This window comes from Telopea speciosissima, chromosome 9, assembly GCF_018873765.1.
Source record: "Telopea speciosissima isolate NSW1024214 ecotype Mountain lineage chromosome 9, Tspe_v1, whole genome shotgun sequence".
In the NCBI taxonomy this organism is placed as follows: Eukaryota; Viridiplantae; Streptophyta; class Magnoliopsida; order Proteales; family Proteaceae; genus Telopea; species Telopea speciosissima.
The window spans coordinates 3,857,302-3,875,452 of record NC_057924.1 but is presented as its reverse complement, the minus strand read 5'-3'; the positions used below and the strand labels follow the sequence as shown (position 1 = coordinate 3,875,452).

General features: G+C 40.4%; 3 protein-coding genes across 3 annotated transcripts; 1 reads left to right on the top strand and 2 right to left on the bottom strand.

The window, feature by feature from the left end:
• The first annotated feature begins 4,453 nt into the window (after nt 1-4,453).
• Nucleotides 4,454-4,996, top strand: LOC122639365 (non-specific lipid-transfer protein A-like). Its single transcript, XM_043832200.1, has 2 exons — nt 4,454-4,861; nt 4,960-4,996. Exons 1-2 carry the CDS (start codon nt 4,491-4,493, stop codon nt 4,964-4,966), a joined length of 378 nt encoding a protein of 125 aa, XP_043688135.1. The 5' UTR covers nt 4,454-4,490; the 3' UTR covers nt 4,967-4,996.
• A 1,578-nt stretch (nt 4,997-6,574) lies between these two features.
• LOC122639364 lies at nt 6,575-10,509 on the bottom strand. The gene is made up of 4 exons (XM_043832199.1): nt 10,079-10,509; nt 9,069-9,518; nt 7,316-7,634; nt 6,575-6,711 (listed from the first exon to the last, which is right to left on the bottom strand). Exons 1-4 carry the CDS (start codon nt 10,481-10,483, stop codon nt 6,575-6,577), a joined length of 1,311 nt encoding a protein of 436 aa, XP_043688134.1. The 5' UTR covers nt 10,484-10,509.
• A 3,607-nt stretch (nt 10,510-14,116) lies between these two features.
• LOC122640090 lies at nt 14,117-18,011 on the bottom strand. The gene is made up of 4 exons (XM_043833214.1): nt 17,588-18,011; nt 16,575-17,024; nt 14,977-15,295; nt 14,117-14,253 (listed from the first exon to the last, which is right to left on the bottom strand). Exons 1-4 carry the CDS (start codon nt 17,990-17,992, stop codon nt 14,117-14,119), a joined length of 1,311 nt encoding a protein of 436 aa, XP_043689149.1. The 5' UTR covers nt 17,993-18,011.
• Between the last annotated feature and the right edge of the window lie 140 nt (nt 18,012-18,151).

Sequence of the window (18,151 nt, the reverse complement as noted above, 5' to 3'; positions counted from 1 at the left end):
ATAAATCAGGACCAACTCGACCGGCCGACCACTGGTGGTCGGTGCCAGGTCGAAGTTTCTTGACCCGGCCAGTCGGGCGGGTTGGGTCAAGGTCGAGTTAAGGCCTCTAGGGTCGGGTCGGGGTTTAGGGCAGGCCCGGCCCAGCCCGACCCATTGACACCCCTACTCTCACAAGAGGGGGTGGGACCCACCCGGGACACTTGACCGATGACTGCCCTGGTGGGATCCACCCTCCTCTTGTGAGAGGCACTAGGGAACCGCATGGAAAAAAAATTCCACAAACCACACACCAATCCCAAAAGGTTAACTAACTCTTGGAACCACATAATGGATTGGTGGGTACGCTGTAGTTAATTAGATGATGCCATGAATACTACTATGATCATCACCAATTCTGATTTCTAAAGGTTAACTAACTTTTTGGACCACGGAATGGATCGATATCCTGTAATTAATTAGATGATACCATGACTACTAATCTACTACTGCTATGACCATCACCAATTCTGATTTCTAACATAGATAAAGGGAGAAGGTTCTTGAGCAACAACAAAACGGTTTCTTATATGGGAGAATAGCAATGTCATTTTATGAGAGAGAGAGAGAGAGAGAGAGAGAGAGGTCCTACTGTACCCTTGCCCTTGATAGCTCAAAGAACTTTTTCTCTAGATAAATAAATATTATTTTTATTTTGATAATAAATAAACATTACATTGTATCAAAATAATAATAATAATAATAAAGAAAAGAGATCGTTGAATGGGTCTCTAGAGCCTGCATGCGCATGCTGAGGGTAATTAGTGGGACAGTAGGCACGGTAACCTTTTCTTCTTTCTGTTTTCTATTTGTTTTTTGCACCGCGCATAGGATTTTATTTCTACAGAGACTTGGATGATGATGATGATAACAAGGGGAAAAAATCCCCACCACATTGGAAAAGGAAGGAATCTGCTTGTTCTCTCACATAAACGACCCATGAATCCATACATACACTTTATCTGTTTGTTTGTTTGTTTTTTTAAATAAATGCCTTTCTAAACACTCTTAATGGCAGCATGAAAGGACATTCATGAAAGCAAAAAAGTATGTGACCACGAAGGCATTCACATAGGGGTGATCCAGACTCCAAATTAATTGCTTTGCTATAATCATGTTACGTAATTTCATTTTCAATATCTCCTTGATGTTCCATCTTCAAAGTACTCTAATAAATGGGAGATAGAAAATGATTAGGTCATCTCATTGCCCTGTAACACGGGAAAAGGTTGGGCATGCCGCTAAGGTGCCCAACATGTGTCATCGTCTGTCCTCCTCTTTTGAAAAAGACCTTACAGTTGTATGTTTAGCCATGTGATTGGTGCATGCTGTTAGCTTATCAAAAGCTGACAGCTTGCCCAACTCTCTCCTCTGTAATATATGGTCATGCCGTATACATTGGCCACGAAAGACTCCACATGTTCACCAATATCTAACCCACTCTCTCCTCTTTATAAGTATAAAAAGAAAAGGAGAGGGTTCCCCATGCTGCCTGTATAGGAGGAATCTCCCACGCCACACCAATGGTAACGTGCAAAGGGAACCCAAGATGATAAGATAGATGAGCGAGACTGAATAAAAAAAATCCTATGAGAGGGTGTACCTTAAGTGGACAGCAAACCCGGATGAGCTCTCCATATGTGAAGGCTTCATGTGCAATTTTGTGATTATACGTGTCGTTTTACTTCCATAAATGCCTCTACATCTGTTGCCATTAAGAGTGTTTAGAGAGGACCATTTATGGAAGAAAAAAGACACTTATTGTCACGAAACCATACGTAAAGAATCATTACTTCCATGTGCGGAACTCCCGAACAGTGTGAAAATCTTTTTCCGAAAATGAAACTGTAACAACCTGCAGGTCTGCCTGTTTGTTTGGCCTTTAAACTTCAAGGTCCTAATAGGCATCACTATCCCTAGTGAAATATAACATTTCACTATTTTTCATTTGGTAGTACAAGGATTAGTCCATGTGATAGACGACCCCACGTACATCTCAATGGTCAAATTAGAGTCCAAAATGAGCAAGGAAAGTGACTCAAACTCTAATTCATGTTTTAGCAGAATTACCAAAATGTCATCAAATAGACATAAATATAAAATAAAAAATGATATCTTTTGTAACTTTAGCTACTTCCTTTACTTGTTTTAAGATGAAATTGTACCAATGGGATGATTACATGATCATCTATCATATATACTAACCCTTGTGTTGCCATGTGGCAAATAGTGAAGCATTATACTTCATAGGCATAGTTACGGGGAAAAAAACCCAAACCTTAAACACAAGGCCATCAATGTTGATAGTCTAATTTTTTTGTTTTTTTGGGCGGTTAATCTAGCTTGTGTACCACGACATTCCTCATGAGTATTGTTAGAAATTCGAACATGACATTTTTTGTAAGAATAAATCTGGAACACGTTGTCTTTGCGCCTTTACATAGGGACATGAGAAATGATCATCACACCCTTATCATTTTTTTGAAGTTTAAGGAGGTGCAACGGTCATTTTGCACACCCTTGTATCTGGGTGCAGGGACGGCATACGCACTGGGAGGCGTTCTCTTTCCCTAATAAGCGGTTGCCTCCTCTTTAATTTAAACGGCAGAAGTAATGTTGTTTTTTTTTTTGATAAAAAGTAATGTTTAATCTACCATATTAATTAGGGAGAGAGAGAGAGAGAGTGGACCTCTTCCTTTTGTTGTCTTATTATCACAGTAACAAATAACAACTAACAACAGAAAAAGAATAAAGAAGGCTAAATTTGGCAATTAATTTCCCAAAGAGATCTTTTCTACGTCAGCCCATTATGGATTGGTTGATGAGAAAAGGGCAAACCCATTAAATAGAAGGGGCCCAGCTCACCTGTACGTATATGCATATTATAATAATTAATTAATATCCAACTATACAGTCTTTTGAATGTCTTTTCATATCTACGCTTATTTTGGCTAAACTCAAATATTGCGTAGAGGGCCCAATGAAGACTATTTTCAATGTCTTTTCACATCTACTCTTATTTTGGCTAAACTCAAATATTGGGTAAAGGGCCCAATGAAGACTATTTGTTCAAGGTCACAAACTTGAATCCGGATCCTCTCCAACGAGAAGATCGTCCAATGATTGTCCAAAGAGACATCCAATGGTTAGATTGGTTGGCACACATCCCAGTATATGTCCAGTCAATACACCTATCCAAGTCAGATGTTGGATGCTCATTGGGCATTTCCTGGGCGATGCGCTCGTTGGAGAGAATCTTCAATCCCCCAAACTTAACCTATGAGGATTATTGTTGAAATTTTTTTAGGGTTATATGGGTATTTCAATAAATTACCTATATAAGGTTTGATTATAAATTTCTAGTGAGGATTCTTTATTTGTAATCAATCTGAGAAGTTTGAGAATGAACGATTGTAACCCTATTTTTCATGGATAATGAAACAAATCTCATCTAACCGTAGACGTAGGAAATCTTGTCGAACCACATACATAAATCTTCTTTTGTACATTGTGTGGTTATTTATTCATGATTTTCATTCGTATCTGCATCATTATAGGTTCATGTTTTTTTACAACTTCATATACTAGTTGAGCCCCTCCAGGATTCGGATCCTCTGTTGTTGCTTGCCTGTGCGGTTGGCGTGCAACTTCACACAGGCAGGGCTGAAATGACCGCCCTACTTACCTGCCCAAACACCCTTCCCGGGTGGAATCCACACCCTGCCTGTGTGAGGCTGCACGCCGGCCACACAGGCAGTGGCAGGAGAGGATCCAAATTAACCCCTCCACCTTATAAATCAAGCTTTTAGATTAAAAACATTTATATCAATATAAAAATGGAAAGGAAGTGATGCAGCCGCGTAAGTAAAGTACCAAGGAAATTAATTTTTTACTTAACATCCAAGTCATTACAAGTAAGTGGAAAGTGGAGTTGGGACCCAAAAGTTCATGTTCATATGTACTATCATGCAAGTGGGATCGGATCCCATGTATATTTTAGGGGGAAAAGAACTGGAAATTTTTTTGTTTATGTTCCTGCTACAAGCTTGGCAGTCAAAGAAATGGAATAATTCACTTCCCCTTTGGCCCCTTTGGGTTCATAAATACCTTTCTAGGTTTTTGTATTTTCTAAAATACCCTTTAAGATCCCATTTCCTTGGCTCCCAGCCTTGTAACAGGAACATTCCTGCTACTAGTGTATTAGCAAAATTTCATTCAAAAGAACTTGCGTGCGAGGTGCGTGGTTCTTGCGCCTAGACACACTGTCGTACAAAATAACTATCGCAATCCTATGGAAAAACAAAAATTCCTGAGGATACGCCAGTCATTTTATCAATTACCGTCTGTGGCTAAAGCCTTAGTTGCTCATCTATATAAGACGACCCTCCTGATCAGTTTTTCAATCCACACTTAGTTTGAGTCTCAGAGAAGAGTAGTAGATAGAGGTAGCTAGAATGAAGAAAATGGGTAGTGGTGGTGGAGGGGGAGGTTCTGTGTGGGGGTTGAGCCTTTTGATTCTGGTTTTAATGATGATGGTGAGCCAAGAGGTCAATTGCATCTCGTGTGGAGATGCAGTATCTGCTTTGATCCCTTGTGGATCTTTCTTGTTGGGAGAGGGAACTCCCAAGCCCAGTGCTCAGTGTTGCTCAAGTGCACAGTCACTCAATAAGTTAGCTTCAACTCATGCAAGCCGTGTTGCTGTGTGCGAGTGCTTAAAATCTTCTGCACCTTCTTTTGGGGTGAAAACTGCAAGAGCCAAGCTACTCCCCTCGCTCTGCAAGCTCAAACTCAACATAGCCATTAACTCAAATACCAACTGCAAAAAGTAATTACAATCTCTCTCTCTCTCTCTCTCTCTCTAATATGGCTTCTTAGGCTTTATTTGAAGCAAAATCTGACAAATTTCATTTCTGTGAGTTGCAGTGTATGATTCGGAGATGGTGCAGAGGGCAGAGCAGTGGGGTATTATAATTTGATATTATATTCTATGTATGCTGTCATTGGCTTATCTATTTGGTCTAAGGGTAAAGACTATATGTGTTGGAACTTTACCATATTAGCAATTTGAAAAAGTTACTGTGAGTCTATGGTTTATAGATTTGTGTGATTATGAGAATGAAATTTAAGGTTTGAGGTGTGAAGTCTGGTTGAAAATTTTGGATCTCTCTCTCTCTCTCTCAATATCCCATGGCTCATGCCCACCACTGGGTGGGTCATACAGTCCTACCTACCAGCATAGGTGCTTTGGCATGTTGTGTGGATTTCATTTGTGCGCCTAACAGCGTACGAGAGACTGGTTCTTGTACGAGGACCTGATCCGGACTTTGAGAGATATGATCCTAATTTATCATTTATTCGTGACGATTTTCTTAATCTTAGGAAGCTCTAACCTGAGACTTCGGGGTAGGATAGGCTTTACCGCACCAAACCCTACCAACTGTAGTAACAATTCTCCTCCAACTTACTACTTGGTATTGATATTTAGGTGGGTCCGTGTTAAAAAACAAGGCTCTTCAGCCATTTCATTGATCAAATTTCAATAGAATATTTCAACATGAGAATGTTAGCTGTGTTAAAAATGCATTGGAAATTCTACAAAATTACAAACATGTCAATAATTTCTATTTTAATCACAGTTGAATTCAACTTTGAGACACTTCTTTTGCTTCTTTTGGGTCTCAAGTTTGATGATTGAGGTGGGTGTGAAGTCTATTGTTGTGTTTGATATGTATTCTATTTTGATTTCACATTCTCGGACGTCTAAAACAACTATTTTTATCATCTGAGAATGCAAAATCGATTTAGAATGTATTCCAAAAATACTTACCAAACACTGCCATACCATGGGGCAAATCATGGCAAGTCAAAATGTTGTTGCAAGCCATGGTGGCATATAAACAACCATTTTAGTTATGTGTTCACTTTAGAAGAAGATTTTTAATCCTCTACCAGGGACTATGGATGCTAACAATATCAGTACAGATCGGTGTATCAGGCTGATACAGTTGATATGTATCGGTACCGGCCATTAGTATGAGTCTCCAATAATACCGGTCTATACTATACTACTGATACAATACCGATACTTCAAACCCTGGTGAAGAGGCAACTTCTTGGAATGGGTGGGAAGTAAGATCTCTTAAGAAGGATCCACGGTGGCCAAAGGCCTAAAACTGCACTTGAGAAGATGAAAGAATCTACATACAATAAAAGAATAGACCTCTGACATGACCAAAAAAGAAGAACAAAAGAAACTCAGGAAATCAAACACAAACATGATACTGGACATCTCTGATCCCCCATTCTCTCTCTCTCTCTAGGAAAATATTAGCAAAGAAGAAATTTTCATCCAAAAAAGGGAAAATAATTAAGAAGGAAAAAAGATCTCTACTTGGTGGTGTTTCCTATGCCCTCTCAAAGGGCACTATGAGATGATACTTCTGTCCCCTAGTCGGGTAAATACCCGGCCGATATGCTCATCCATTGGCCCAAATGCTTGGATAGAAATCATGCGACCAAGTAGAGATCTCTTGCCCGATTAAGAAATAGAGATGACCTTGCCAAGTAACCAGAGGACGAGAGAAAACTCGACTCCAAAGATGATATTGAGTGTAGACCTGTCCAGCATGAACCCGAATATTGAAAACCCTGCTTCGTTGTTCTGAAAATACGTCACTGCTCACCACCACCACCACCAAAATGCAAATTAGTATCATTCAATTAGTTCCTAAAGCAGATCTTATATAATTTTTTGGTAATAATTAAACGGCCAAAGATTTCATACACGGCCATGCAAGCATGCACGGTCGTGTCCCCTCTCACAAAGAATTGGAAAAGTCATAAACCCCCACCCATATGTAATACCTCAAAACTCTCACCCTCTCACATGCACTGTTTACATAGCCATGTATGAAAACTGTCCCCTCAATAAAACTCAAACAAAATTTTTTTTTGGAAATTTTGGCTCATTTAAAGGACATTTACAGCCCATTTAAGAGCCATTTATAGCCGGATTGTCAAAACATTCTTAAGTTGGATTTTTTTTATTTTTTTATATTGATTTGGAAGTAGATTTGGTTATGTTTTCAGTTTTGGTCGGGCCAAATTTTTTTTACCGATCTCTAAAAAAATCTAACCAAAAACAACGCCTTAGAAGTTCTCTTTTGGTTCAGTCCAATTTTGTTTGATCGATTCAGATCGATCCAACCAGTTCGGTTCAGGTTGGATTTTGACAATCCGGCTTTGACAAACAAGAAGGGTTGGGTTGGGTGGTGCTCACCTAGTGCCTGTCTCTTGTGGAAAGAGATGGTGCGGGCATAAATAGGCATCATGAAATTTGTGTTGTCGAGATCGTCATCTCCATCTGCAGTCTCATCGTCTTCCCATTCTCCATTGGCATTGATGGGGAAATCACGTACGTGAGGTCGAGCCGGCTGATCTGTCACAGGTGTCTCACTATCTGTACCATCGAAAGAATCGATCGTGGCACATACATGCCACTTGGCAGCAAGGCCTGCCACTGACTGTGCCTTGTGTGTAATCTTTGTGGCGCTCCGTAGGCAGATTAATAGCCCCGTCAGCAATGTGATAGAGCATAACTGCCACCAATCAACAATACTTCAATCAGCATTAAACGTGACAGTTCTTGGTAATTAGGAAATGGACAAAAGATCTCTACTTATGGTGTCTACATCTTCAAAAGTTCCTAACAGTTCTGGTTCTTTATTGGTCTTTTGGTTCTGGGGTGGGTTGGTTCTGAATCCATTGGGATTTGGAAAACCTATCTCAGAACCATCCTATCCCATTTAAGGGAAAATGAATGTTATTTCCTATTTGGTTGTATGATTATTGCACGCTTGCGCTTAGACATAGGAGCGTGCAAAATCATTACTCCACTGCCAATGAAATCTAAAATTCGATGCCGTTGTACGACCAGACAACGATTCCCCCCACCCTAAAAACATCTCATTTAGTTGATTATAGGTTTTAGCGGGCAAGCCCGCAGTGTAGCTATTCCGATCCAGAATTAACACCTTTACTTTAAATAAGAGTATTTAAGAGGAAAATTATCCTATCTAATTCCTTAAAGTGTGGTAGTGCGATAGCGCTAGGTGGAGATGTTGACACCTAGCAGCTGCTGCATCTAACAATCCATATCAATGACTTCGGACCGTTGGATGTGGCAACTACTAGATGTTGACATCTCCACCTAGCACTGCCGCATTGCCATACTTTAGGAATTAGAGAGGATAATAATCCGTAATTAAGACTAGTATCAACCACCACCAATACCAATACTAACATTGACACCGATACAGATTGGCCGATCATACACTTTTTTTCCCTCAACATTCTAAAGCAGGCTTTTTTCTCACTATTTTTCCCTTCCCTGTTTCAATGCCACCGTTCCAATACGGGTAGGTATCCACAACCAATCCGAACCAATACCCATGGGTTGAGGTATCGGTATCAAATCGCTCGATTCAACCAATAGTGCATAGTTTTGAAGGTGGCCGATACTATATTGGTGAACCGGTTTGGACAAGGAGTAAAATAGTAAAAGGGAGAAAGTTCTCTGTCCGAGAGTGCTGCTCCCATGAGTCTATCTCTCTCCTTCCCTTATGAAAAGACATCTCTACCCCTTGTTTTGAGGAGGAGAGAGATAGAAACATGGGAATGTTGGCGTAGGCCACTCTCTTAGATAGAGAACTACAAGTGAGAGGAATGTGAGCGTAAGTGAACAACTCATCGTCATTTAGATGGAATCTATTTTGTGGGAATGTTCCATCTGAATGACTGTGAATCGTTCACGCATGCTCACATATGTGAATATTCATCCCCCTCGAGAACAACTTCCCCAAAAAAAAATCTATTTTTAAGAAAAATCAGGGGTAAACTTGTTCAATACGGTCGATAGATGTCAATACCATGTCCGCATCGTATGGGGCTTGAATGTAAATAATACCCAATCCGATGCCGATACCTAAAGCCAAGCAAAGAGAGATCATCTCACTCGGAGAGAGAGAGCTTACAGCTAATTCACCAGCATTGAAGATATTATTGACTGCACTGGAGCGGGTGGTCGTAAGCAACGAAGCAAGCTGACTCGCAGTGATGAACAGCAGAGCAAACAAAATAAAAGCTCGGTATCGATGGCTTATGATCCGAAGATGCCTCCTTATCCTCAAGTGCTCCTTCAACGCTGACGCTACATCACATTCCAGTAGGAAAACTAGGGCAAAATCTTGCAGCCGGAGTATTTGCAGAGAACAGAGTATCCGGAACAAGACGCACATCAAGAAGAAGATGGACGTCCGGTACAACCATGAGCACAGCTCCAAGGTACATGCCACCGCATCGCTCACAGCCGCGTTTCCCAAGAAAGGAATCCGACTTGCCCCGGAGCTGTACCACCATATCTTGTAGGCGCTTTCCGCAACAAAACAAGGAAGGACGAACACAAGGAGTAGCTTCCATGATCTCTGCAGACACCATGTCAGGTATTCTCGTCTCAGTTTTCATAAAAGAAAGGAAAATCACCCATCTGAGCAAATGAAATCTTGGATTACAGCTTACAGGGGGGAGTTCAACTCCTATTCAATCAAATTGGGATAGAAACATAGAGGGTTTTACATTAAATGGGATTTGGGGATTTGATTTCTTCTTCTTCTCTGTTTTGCTAGAGTGAAGTCAATTGACACACAAGAGACCTCGCTTTTGCAGGTCTGTCAATACTACCCAGACCCATAATCACCAAATGTTTGATATTGAAATGTTATGATCGAATACTAAATAAGCAGATAGGAGGAACCCAGATACCAAAATCATTTCTTCTTCCAAGTAAAAAAAGAGTTTCAGTCAAATTGGAATTCGAAATCGAATTCAGGAAGAAGAAGAGGAAGATATAACCAAAATTCCCTCTTTTTGAGCGAAAGAGCTCCAATACATTGAAGGTGAAAACTAAACAATAAACGATTTGGAATTGAATTGAAAAAAAAAAAAGTTAATCAGAATAAAGAGGATCGCAGAAGAAAGAACTCACATTGAGTTGCTCTCTATATCCAAATCCAACCTGCTCGCTTTCCTCGCGAAGCTTATCAAGAAAGAGGAACCGACGAAGACCGTACTTACGAACAAAGCTGGAGAGACAGAAGAAGGAGAGGGTAGCGACGGCGGTGAGAGACAATTGGATGACAGTGTCATAAGGGCGGTAATGTCTGGCGTCGCAGTTTGAGCAGGCGAGGACGAAATGAGACACAAGCGGAACGACGATCGACAGAAGGAGGAATAGAGACCAGGAAAGACAAGCTCTCCATATACTAGACTGATCCACACACATCCATCGAAGGCACGACCTGAAGCTGCGTAACTCATCTCCTGCGTGAGAAATGCATCTGTTGAAGTCCTTTTTAGACTTTCTTATTAGAATTTCTCCTTCATCCCCCATTATCAATCTGTGACCGTGATTGCGATTGCGATCTACCAAATAGCTGGCTCTGCAAAATTTGGGGTTGGACTCAGAGATCCAAGGAGAGAAGATCCTCCTTTTGGGATTGGTGTGTGGTTTGTGTGATTACACTTTCATCAAAAAAAGGAGAGAAGATCCTCTGAAATAGGAGGACTAAGAAATGGAAATTCTTTTCTTAGAGCTAAAGGGTCTTCATTGCTGCCTTTAGATTCGTCCACCATGATCAGACTGGGCTCATAAAGTAAATTCTAATGGTTTTCATTATAGCTAATTAAGCTGCAATCTACTTTAATTATACATGTTTGGGTCTGTTAAAAAAAAATCGAAATTGGCCAAGGCCAATCCTTATTCCTCATATTTTGGAACAGTTGATTCACACTCTGTTAGGTACTTGATCGATACGTTAAAAGCTTCAAAGCTGATGTCAAACGCTGATGGAACGTGTTAAATCGAACCCTTTAACTTATGCCATACTAGGTTGGTCCAATTTAACGCACATACATTAGAGTGAGCACCATTAGGAACATAACACATTCCATTTCTAGGGTTCAAATGGAACCTGACTAATTCCAGTCGATTCAGAACAGAATCAAATCGAAATTGACTGGCCCTTTGTAACTGACCTCAACCCCTTAGGGCTTTTGTTCCCCCCAAAAAAAAATAAAAATTTACCGTTAACCATGAAGTTAGGAGCATTTCTGATTTGGGAAAAGTAGCTTGGGTAAATTTTGATTTAGATAAAACCATATTTTTAGTGGAAAAAATGCTGGGTCTAGTGAAGGAAGTACAAAATAGTTTTAACACATCATATGTTGCCACAATATCATGAGATTAGGTGGCTAAATCACAGGGCTTCCCTCTCTGTCAATCCAAATGTATGAATAGTCAAAATCATCAATATTCCATATGACACCAATTAATTGGGGGAATCCACCAAACTTTAGAATCTATGGGGTGTGGGGTGATGATGAATGAGAGCATGTGCCTTCCCATGTGTATGGTATCTAACAGCTTGAGACCCCCAATAGTTTATTAATCTAGAATGATCCATTGTTTGCCATTATCTCAAGCTAATGAGAGAGGGGGAGAGATGATGATCGAAAGATGAAGAAGCGTGATTTATGCATTGAGAAAGATATAAATAAGAAAGAATGATGAGACAAGTGTCCTATAAAGAGGGATCAATAAAGCTTTGGTTCATATAGAAAAGGGATTCGGTGTCAAACATGAAGGCCCACGCCCCACAGCCAAACCAACTAATTCTTTAAAGGGAAAATTAAAGAATAAAAAGAAAATTCACAGAAGAGTGAGAGTGAAAAAATAGAGGGAGACAAGTCTTATGGGCCATCATGGATTAAGGTTATTCGATCACAGCCTCGCAGGTGCGGTTGCGGTGGCGGTGGTTGTTGGTAGTGGGGACTCGGATCTTCCAAGTGTTTGTCCGGCTACGTGTTTACTCGAAGCGCTGCTTACGGCGCCGGAACCAACCGGCACTTTGCCACAGGAGGACTCAACATAGGTTTCATATTCTATTATAGAATCCTACTTACTATGTGGAAATTGAATCCCTCTCTCTCTCTCTCTTCATCTTAAAATAATTGCAATCATATGGAAGTCTTTAATCTTCTCAAAACTATTGATGGGTGAAGTCAACGATTTGGGTTGTGTTTTCAGTCCAACCTGTCCAGGTGCGCCATTATCTCAGACCCAACAAACCCGCCACAGCAGTATCTCTCTCTCAGCAACACAGGCTTGCAGCTTAATTAAGCAAACAGTCAAAAAGGAAAAGAGTTCTACCAAAACAAAAGTCAAAAAAGAAAAGAGACCCAATTAACAAAGGCTTTTCTCTGAGTTTTTATTTTTTTTATTTTTTATGAAACAAAGTGTAATCACACAAACGACACACTAATCCCAAAAGGTTAATCGATTTTTTGAACCGTGGAATGGCAGATATACACAATACATACCACACACACACCCGATGTGGGACTAAACCCACACTTTTCTCTGAGTCTTTGAATTTTTAATTTCGTTCTCTTTTCCAGGGTCACCGGAGCCCATTACTCTTTCTTAAACTTCTCCAGTGTCATTGGAGCCAATTACTTTACCCCACACACGCAGAGTTAACACATTGAAAGATCCTTGATGTGCATTATTGCTGTGTAGGAGATTTGGTCTAAGGGTACAGACTATATGTGTTGGAACTTTACCATATTAGCAATTTAAAAAAGTTACTGTGACTCTATGGTTTATAGATTTGTGTCCTTAGCGACACCTAGTCTACATTTAATTGTCATTAATTTCTTTCCAAGAAGTGGAGCCTTTGGGTACCATATTTGACCCCTTGTGAGTCCCCTCATTGCCTCCTTGTGGGGTCCTGTTGAGGTTGGTGCCTAGCAACATACGAGAGACTGGTTCTTGTACGAGGACCTGATCTGGACTTTGAGAGATATGATCTTAATTTATCATTTATTCGTGACGATTTTTTAACAATTCCTGAGACTCCTCCCAACTGCACTAACAATTCTCCTCAACTTACTACTTGGTATTGATATTTAGGTGGGTCCGTGTTAAAAAGGGTTCTTCACCCATTTCATTGATCAAATTTCAATAGAATATTGCAACATGAGAATGTTAGCTGGGTTAACAATGCATTTGAAATTCTACAAAATTACAAACATGTCACTAATTTCTATTTTAATCATAGTTGAATTCACTTTTGAGACACTTCTTTTGCTTCTTTGGGTCTCAAGTTTGATGATTGAGGTGGGTGTGAAGTCTATTATTGTGTTTGGTATGTATTCTATTTTGATTTCACATTCTTGGACGATTAAAACAATTATTTTTATCATCTGGGAATGCAAAATCGACTTGAAATTCATTCCAAGAATGTATACTTTGGAATGCATACCAAACACTGCCATACCGTAGGGCAAATTATGGCAAGTCAAAATGTTGTTGCAAGCCAGGGTGGCATATAAACAACCATTAATTATGTGTTCACTGTGAGAAGAAGATTTTTAATCCTCTACTTCGGACCACGGATGGTAACAATATCAGTACAGATCGGTTGTATCAGGCAGATACAGTTGATATGTATCGGTACCACCCATATTAGTATGAGTCTCCAACAATACCGGTCTATAATACTGATGCAATACCGATACTTCAAACCCTGATGAAGAGGCAACTTACATGGAATGGGTGGGAAGTAAGATCTCTTAAGAAGCATCCAGGATGGCCAAAGGCCTAAAACTGCACTTGAGAAGATGAAAGAATCTACATGCAATAAAAGAATAGACCTCTGACATGACCTAAAAAAGAAGAACAAAACAAACTCAGGAAATCACACACACACAAACATGATACTGAACTTCTCTGATCCCCCATTCTCTCTCTCTCTCTCTCTAGGAAAATATTAGGAAGGAAGAAATTTTCACCCAAAAAAGGGAAAAAGATCTCTACTTGGTAGTGTTTTCTATGTCCTCTCAAAGGGCACCGTGAGATGACACCTCTACCCCCTGGTCAGGTATCTACTCGGCCGACGTGGTCATCCATTGGCCCAAACGTTTGTGTAGAAATCATGAGACCAAATAGAGATCTCTTGCCCAATTAAGAAATAGAGATGACCTTGCCAAGTAACCAGAGGACGAGAGAAAACTCGACTCCAAAGATGATATTGAGTGTAGACCTGTCCAACATGAACCCGAATACTGAAAACCCTGCTCCGTTGTTTTGAAAATACGTCACTGTTCACCACCACCAAAATACAAATTAGTAACCATTCAATTAGTTCCTAAAGCAGTTCTTATAAATTTTTTCGGTAATAATTAAAAGGTCAAAGATTTCATACACGGCCGTGCAAGCATGCATGGTCGTGTCCCCTCTCACAAAGAATTAGAAAAGTCATAAACCCCACCCATGTTTAATGCCTCAAAACTCTCACCCACTCACATGCACGGCTTACACAGCCATGTATGAAAACTATCCCCTAATTAAAATTCCAATTAATGATTTCTTTGAATTCTTCTAGAGTAACAAGATTTTTTTTTTTTTTTTGTAGAAATTTTTACTCATTTAAGGGACATTTATAGCCCATTTAAGAGCCATTTATAGCCCGATTACCATGAACTCGTGATGAACTAGTAACTGATGGATCAAATAGAAGCATGTCCATGCCCTAGACTACAAGGCCCAATTATCTAAACAGTTGGTAACGATACAGAGCTTTAAATTGGATTTTTTTTATATTGATTTGGAATCAGGTTTGGTTATGTTTTCAGTTTTGGTCAGGCCAAATTTTTTTTATCGATTTCTAAAAAACCTAACCTGAAACTGTCCCATAGAAGTTCTCTTTTGGTTCAGTCCAATTTTGTTTGATCGATTCAGATCGATCCAACCAGTTTGGTTCAGGTTGGATTTTGCCAATCCGGCCTTCACAAACAAGGAGGGTTGGGTTGGGTGGTGCTCACCTAGTGCCTGTCTCTTGTGGAAAGAGATGGTGCGGGCATAAATAGGCATCATGAAATTTGTGTTGTCGAGATCGTCATCTCCATCTGCAGTCTCATCGTCTTCCCATTCTCCATTGGCATTGATGGGGAAATCACGTACGTGAGGTCGAGCCGGCTGATCTGTCACAGGTGTCTCACTATCTGTACCATCGAAAGAATCGATCGTGGCACATACATGCCACTTGGCAGCAAGGCCTGCCACTGACTGTGCCTTGTGTGTAATCTTTGTGGCGCTCCGTAGGCAGATTAATAGCCCCGTCAGCAATGTGATAGAGCATAACTGTCACCAATCAACAATACTTCAATCACCATTATACGTTTCAACCAAAAAAAAAAAAAAAAAAATCACCATTATACGTGACAGTTCTTGGTAATTAGGAAATGGAAAAAAGATCTCTAGCTACTTGGTGGTGTCTATAAGTAAATATACATCTTCAAAGGTTCCTAATAGTTCTGGTTCTTTATTGGTCTTTTGGTTCTGGACCCATTGAGATTTGGGAAACCTATCTCAAGAACCATCCTATCCCATTTAAGGGAAAATGAATGCTATTTGGTCCCTTGATTATTGCGTGGTTGCGCTTAGACATAGGAGCGTGCAAAATTATTACCCCACTTCCAATGAAATCTAAAATTCGATGCCCTTGTAGGACCAGACAATGATTCCCCCCACCCCAAAAACATCTCATTTAGTTGATTATAGGTTTTAGCAGGTCGGTCCGCACTGTAGCTATTCCGATCTTGAATTAACACCTTTACTTTAAATCACAGTATTTAAGAGGAAAATTATCCTCTCTAATTCCTTAAAGTGTGGTAGTGCGATAGCGCTAGGTGGAGATGTCGACACCTGACAGTTGCTGCATCCAACGGTCCATATCAATGAGATCAGACCATTGGATGTGGTAACTACTAGATGTCGACATCTCCACCTAGCACTGCCGCATTGCCATACTTTAGGAATTAGAGAGAATAATAATCCGTATTTAAGACTGGAATCGACCACCATCAATACCAATACTGATATTGATACCGATACAGATTGGCCGGATCATACCCTTTTTTTCCCTCAACATTTTGAAGCAGGGTTTTTTCCACTATTTTTCCCTTCCCTGTTTCAATGCCACCATTCCAATACGGGTAGGCAGCTACAACCAATCCGAACAAATACCCATGGGTTGAGGTATTGGTATCAGATTGCCTGATACGACCAATAGTGCATAGTTTTGAAGGTGGCAGATACCGTATTGGTGAACCGATTTGGACAAGCTCTGTTCAAGAGTGTTGTTCCCATGAGTCTATGAAAAGACATCTCTACCCTTATTTTGAGGAGAGAGATAGACACATGGGAGTGTTGGCGTAGGCCACACTCTCAGACAGAAAAATACTTTCCAAAAAAAACCTATTTTTAAGGAAAATCAAGGGTAAACTTGTTCAATACGGTCAATCCATACCGATACTATATCAATATCGGATTTAAATGTAAATCATATCCAATCCGATGCCGTTACCTAAAACCAAGCAAGAGAGATCTTCTCACTTGGAGAGAGAGAGAGAGAGCTCACAGCTAATTCACCAGCATTGAAGATATTATTGACTGCGCTGGAGCGGGTGGTCATAAGTAACGAAGCAAGCTGACTCGCAGTGATGAACAGCAGAGCAAACAAAATAAAAGCTCGGTACCGATGGCTTATGATCCGAAGATGCCTCCTTATCCTCAAGTGCTCCTTCAACGCTGACGCTACATCACATTCCACTAGGAAAACTAGGGCAAAATCTTGCAGCCGGAGTATTTGCAGAGAGCAGAGCATCCGGAACAAGACGCACATCAAGAAGAAGATGGACGTCCGGTACAACCATGAGCACAGTTCCAAGGTACATGCCACTGCATCGCTCACCGCCGCGTTTCCCAAGAAAGGAATCCGACTTGCCCCGGAGCTGTACCACCATATCTTGTAGGCGCTTTCCGCAACAAAACAAGGAAGGACGAACACTAGGAGTAGCTTCCATGATCTCTGCAGACACCATGTCAGGTATTCTCGTCTCAGTTTTCATAAAAGAAAGGAAAATCACCCATCTGAGCAAATGAAATCTTGGATTACAGCTTACAAGTGGGAGTTCAACCGCTATTCAATCAAATTGGGATGGAAACATAGAGGGTTTTACATTAAATGGGATTTGGGGATTTGATTTCTTCATCTTCTCTGTTTTGCTAGAGTGAAGTGAATTGATACACAAGAGACCTCGCTTTTGCAGGTCTGTCAATACTATCCAGACCCATAATCACCAAATGTTTGATATTGAAATGTTATGATCGAATACTAAATAAGCAGATAGCGGGAACCCAGATACCAAAATCATTTCTTTTTTCAAGTAAAAAAAGAGTTTCAGTCAAATTGGAATTCGAAATAGAATTCAGGAAGAAGAAGAGGAAGAGATATAACCAAAATTTCCTCTTTTGAGCGAAAGAGCTCCAACACATTGAAGTTGAAAACTAAACAATAAACGATTTGGAATTGAATTGATAAAAAAAAAAAAGTTAATCAGAATAAAGAGGATCGCAGAAGAAAGAACTCACATTGAGTTGCTCTATATATCCAAATCCAACCTGCTCGCTTTCCTCGCGAAGCTTATCAAGAAAGAGGAACCGACGAAGACCGTACTTACGAACAAAGCGGGAGAGACAGAAGAAGGAGAGGGTAGCGACGGCGGTGAGAGACAATTGGATGACAGTGTCATAAGGGCGGTAATGTCTGGCGTCGCAGTTTGAGCAGGCGAGGACGAAATGAGACAGAAGCGGAACGACGATCGACAGAAGGAGGAATAGAGACCAGGAAAGACAAGCTCTCCATATACTAGACTGATCCACACACATCCATCGAAGGCATGACCTGAAGCTGCATAACTCATCTCCTGCGTGAGAAATGCATCTGTTGAAGTCCTTTTTAGACTTTCTTATTAGAACTTCTCTTTCATCCCCCATTATCAATCTGTGACTGTGATTGCGATTGCGATCTACCAAATAGCTGGCTCTGCAAAATTTGGGGTTGGACTCAGAGATCCAAGGAGAGAAGATCCTCTGAAATTGGAAAGAACATGGAAACTATATATATGAGTATACGACAGCCTAAAGGGTAAAGTA

Excerpts from the sequence above, each read along its gene's own strand:
- LOC122639365 (XM_043832200.1), top strand. The coding sequence starts at position 4,491 with ATGAAGAAAATGGGTAGTGGTGGTGGAGGGGGAGGTTCTGTGTGGGGG.
- LOC122639364 (XM_043832199.1), bottom strand. The coding sequence starts at position 10,483 with ATGGGGGATGAAGGAGAAATTCTAATAAGAAAGTCTAAAAAGGACTTC. Across the intron at positions 7,635-9,068 it reads TCAATGCTGGTGAATTAGCT|TTATGCTCTATCACATTGCT; the intron begins GTAAGCTCTCTC and ends GATTGGTGGCAG. Across the intron at positions 6,712-7,315 it reads CCACAAGAGACAGGCACTAG|TGACGTATTTTCAGAACAAC; the intron begins GTGAGCACCACC and ends GGTGGTGAGCAG.
- LOC122640090 (XM_043833214.1), bottom strand. The coding sequence starts at position 17,992 with ATGGGGGATGAAAGAGAAGTTCTAATAAGAAAGTCTAAAAAGGACTTC. Across the intron at positions 17,025-17,587 it reads GATATATAGAGCAACTCAAT|AGATCATGGAAGCTACTCCT; the intron begins GTGAGTTCTTTC and ends TGGTGTCTGCAG. Across the intron at positions 14,254-14,976 it reads CCACAAGAGACAGGCACTAG|TGACGTATTTTCAAAACAAC; the intron begins GTGAGCACCACC and ends GGTGGTGAACAG.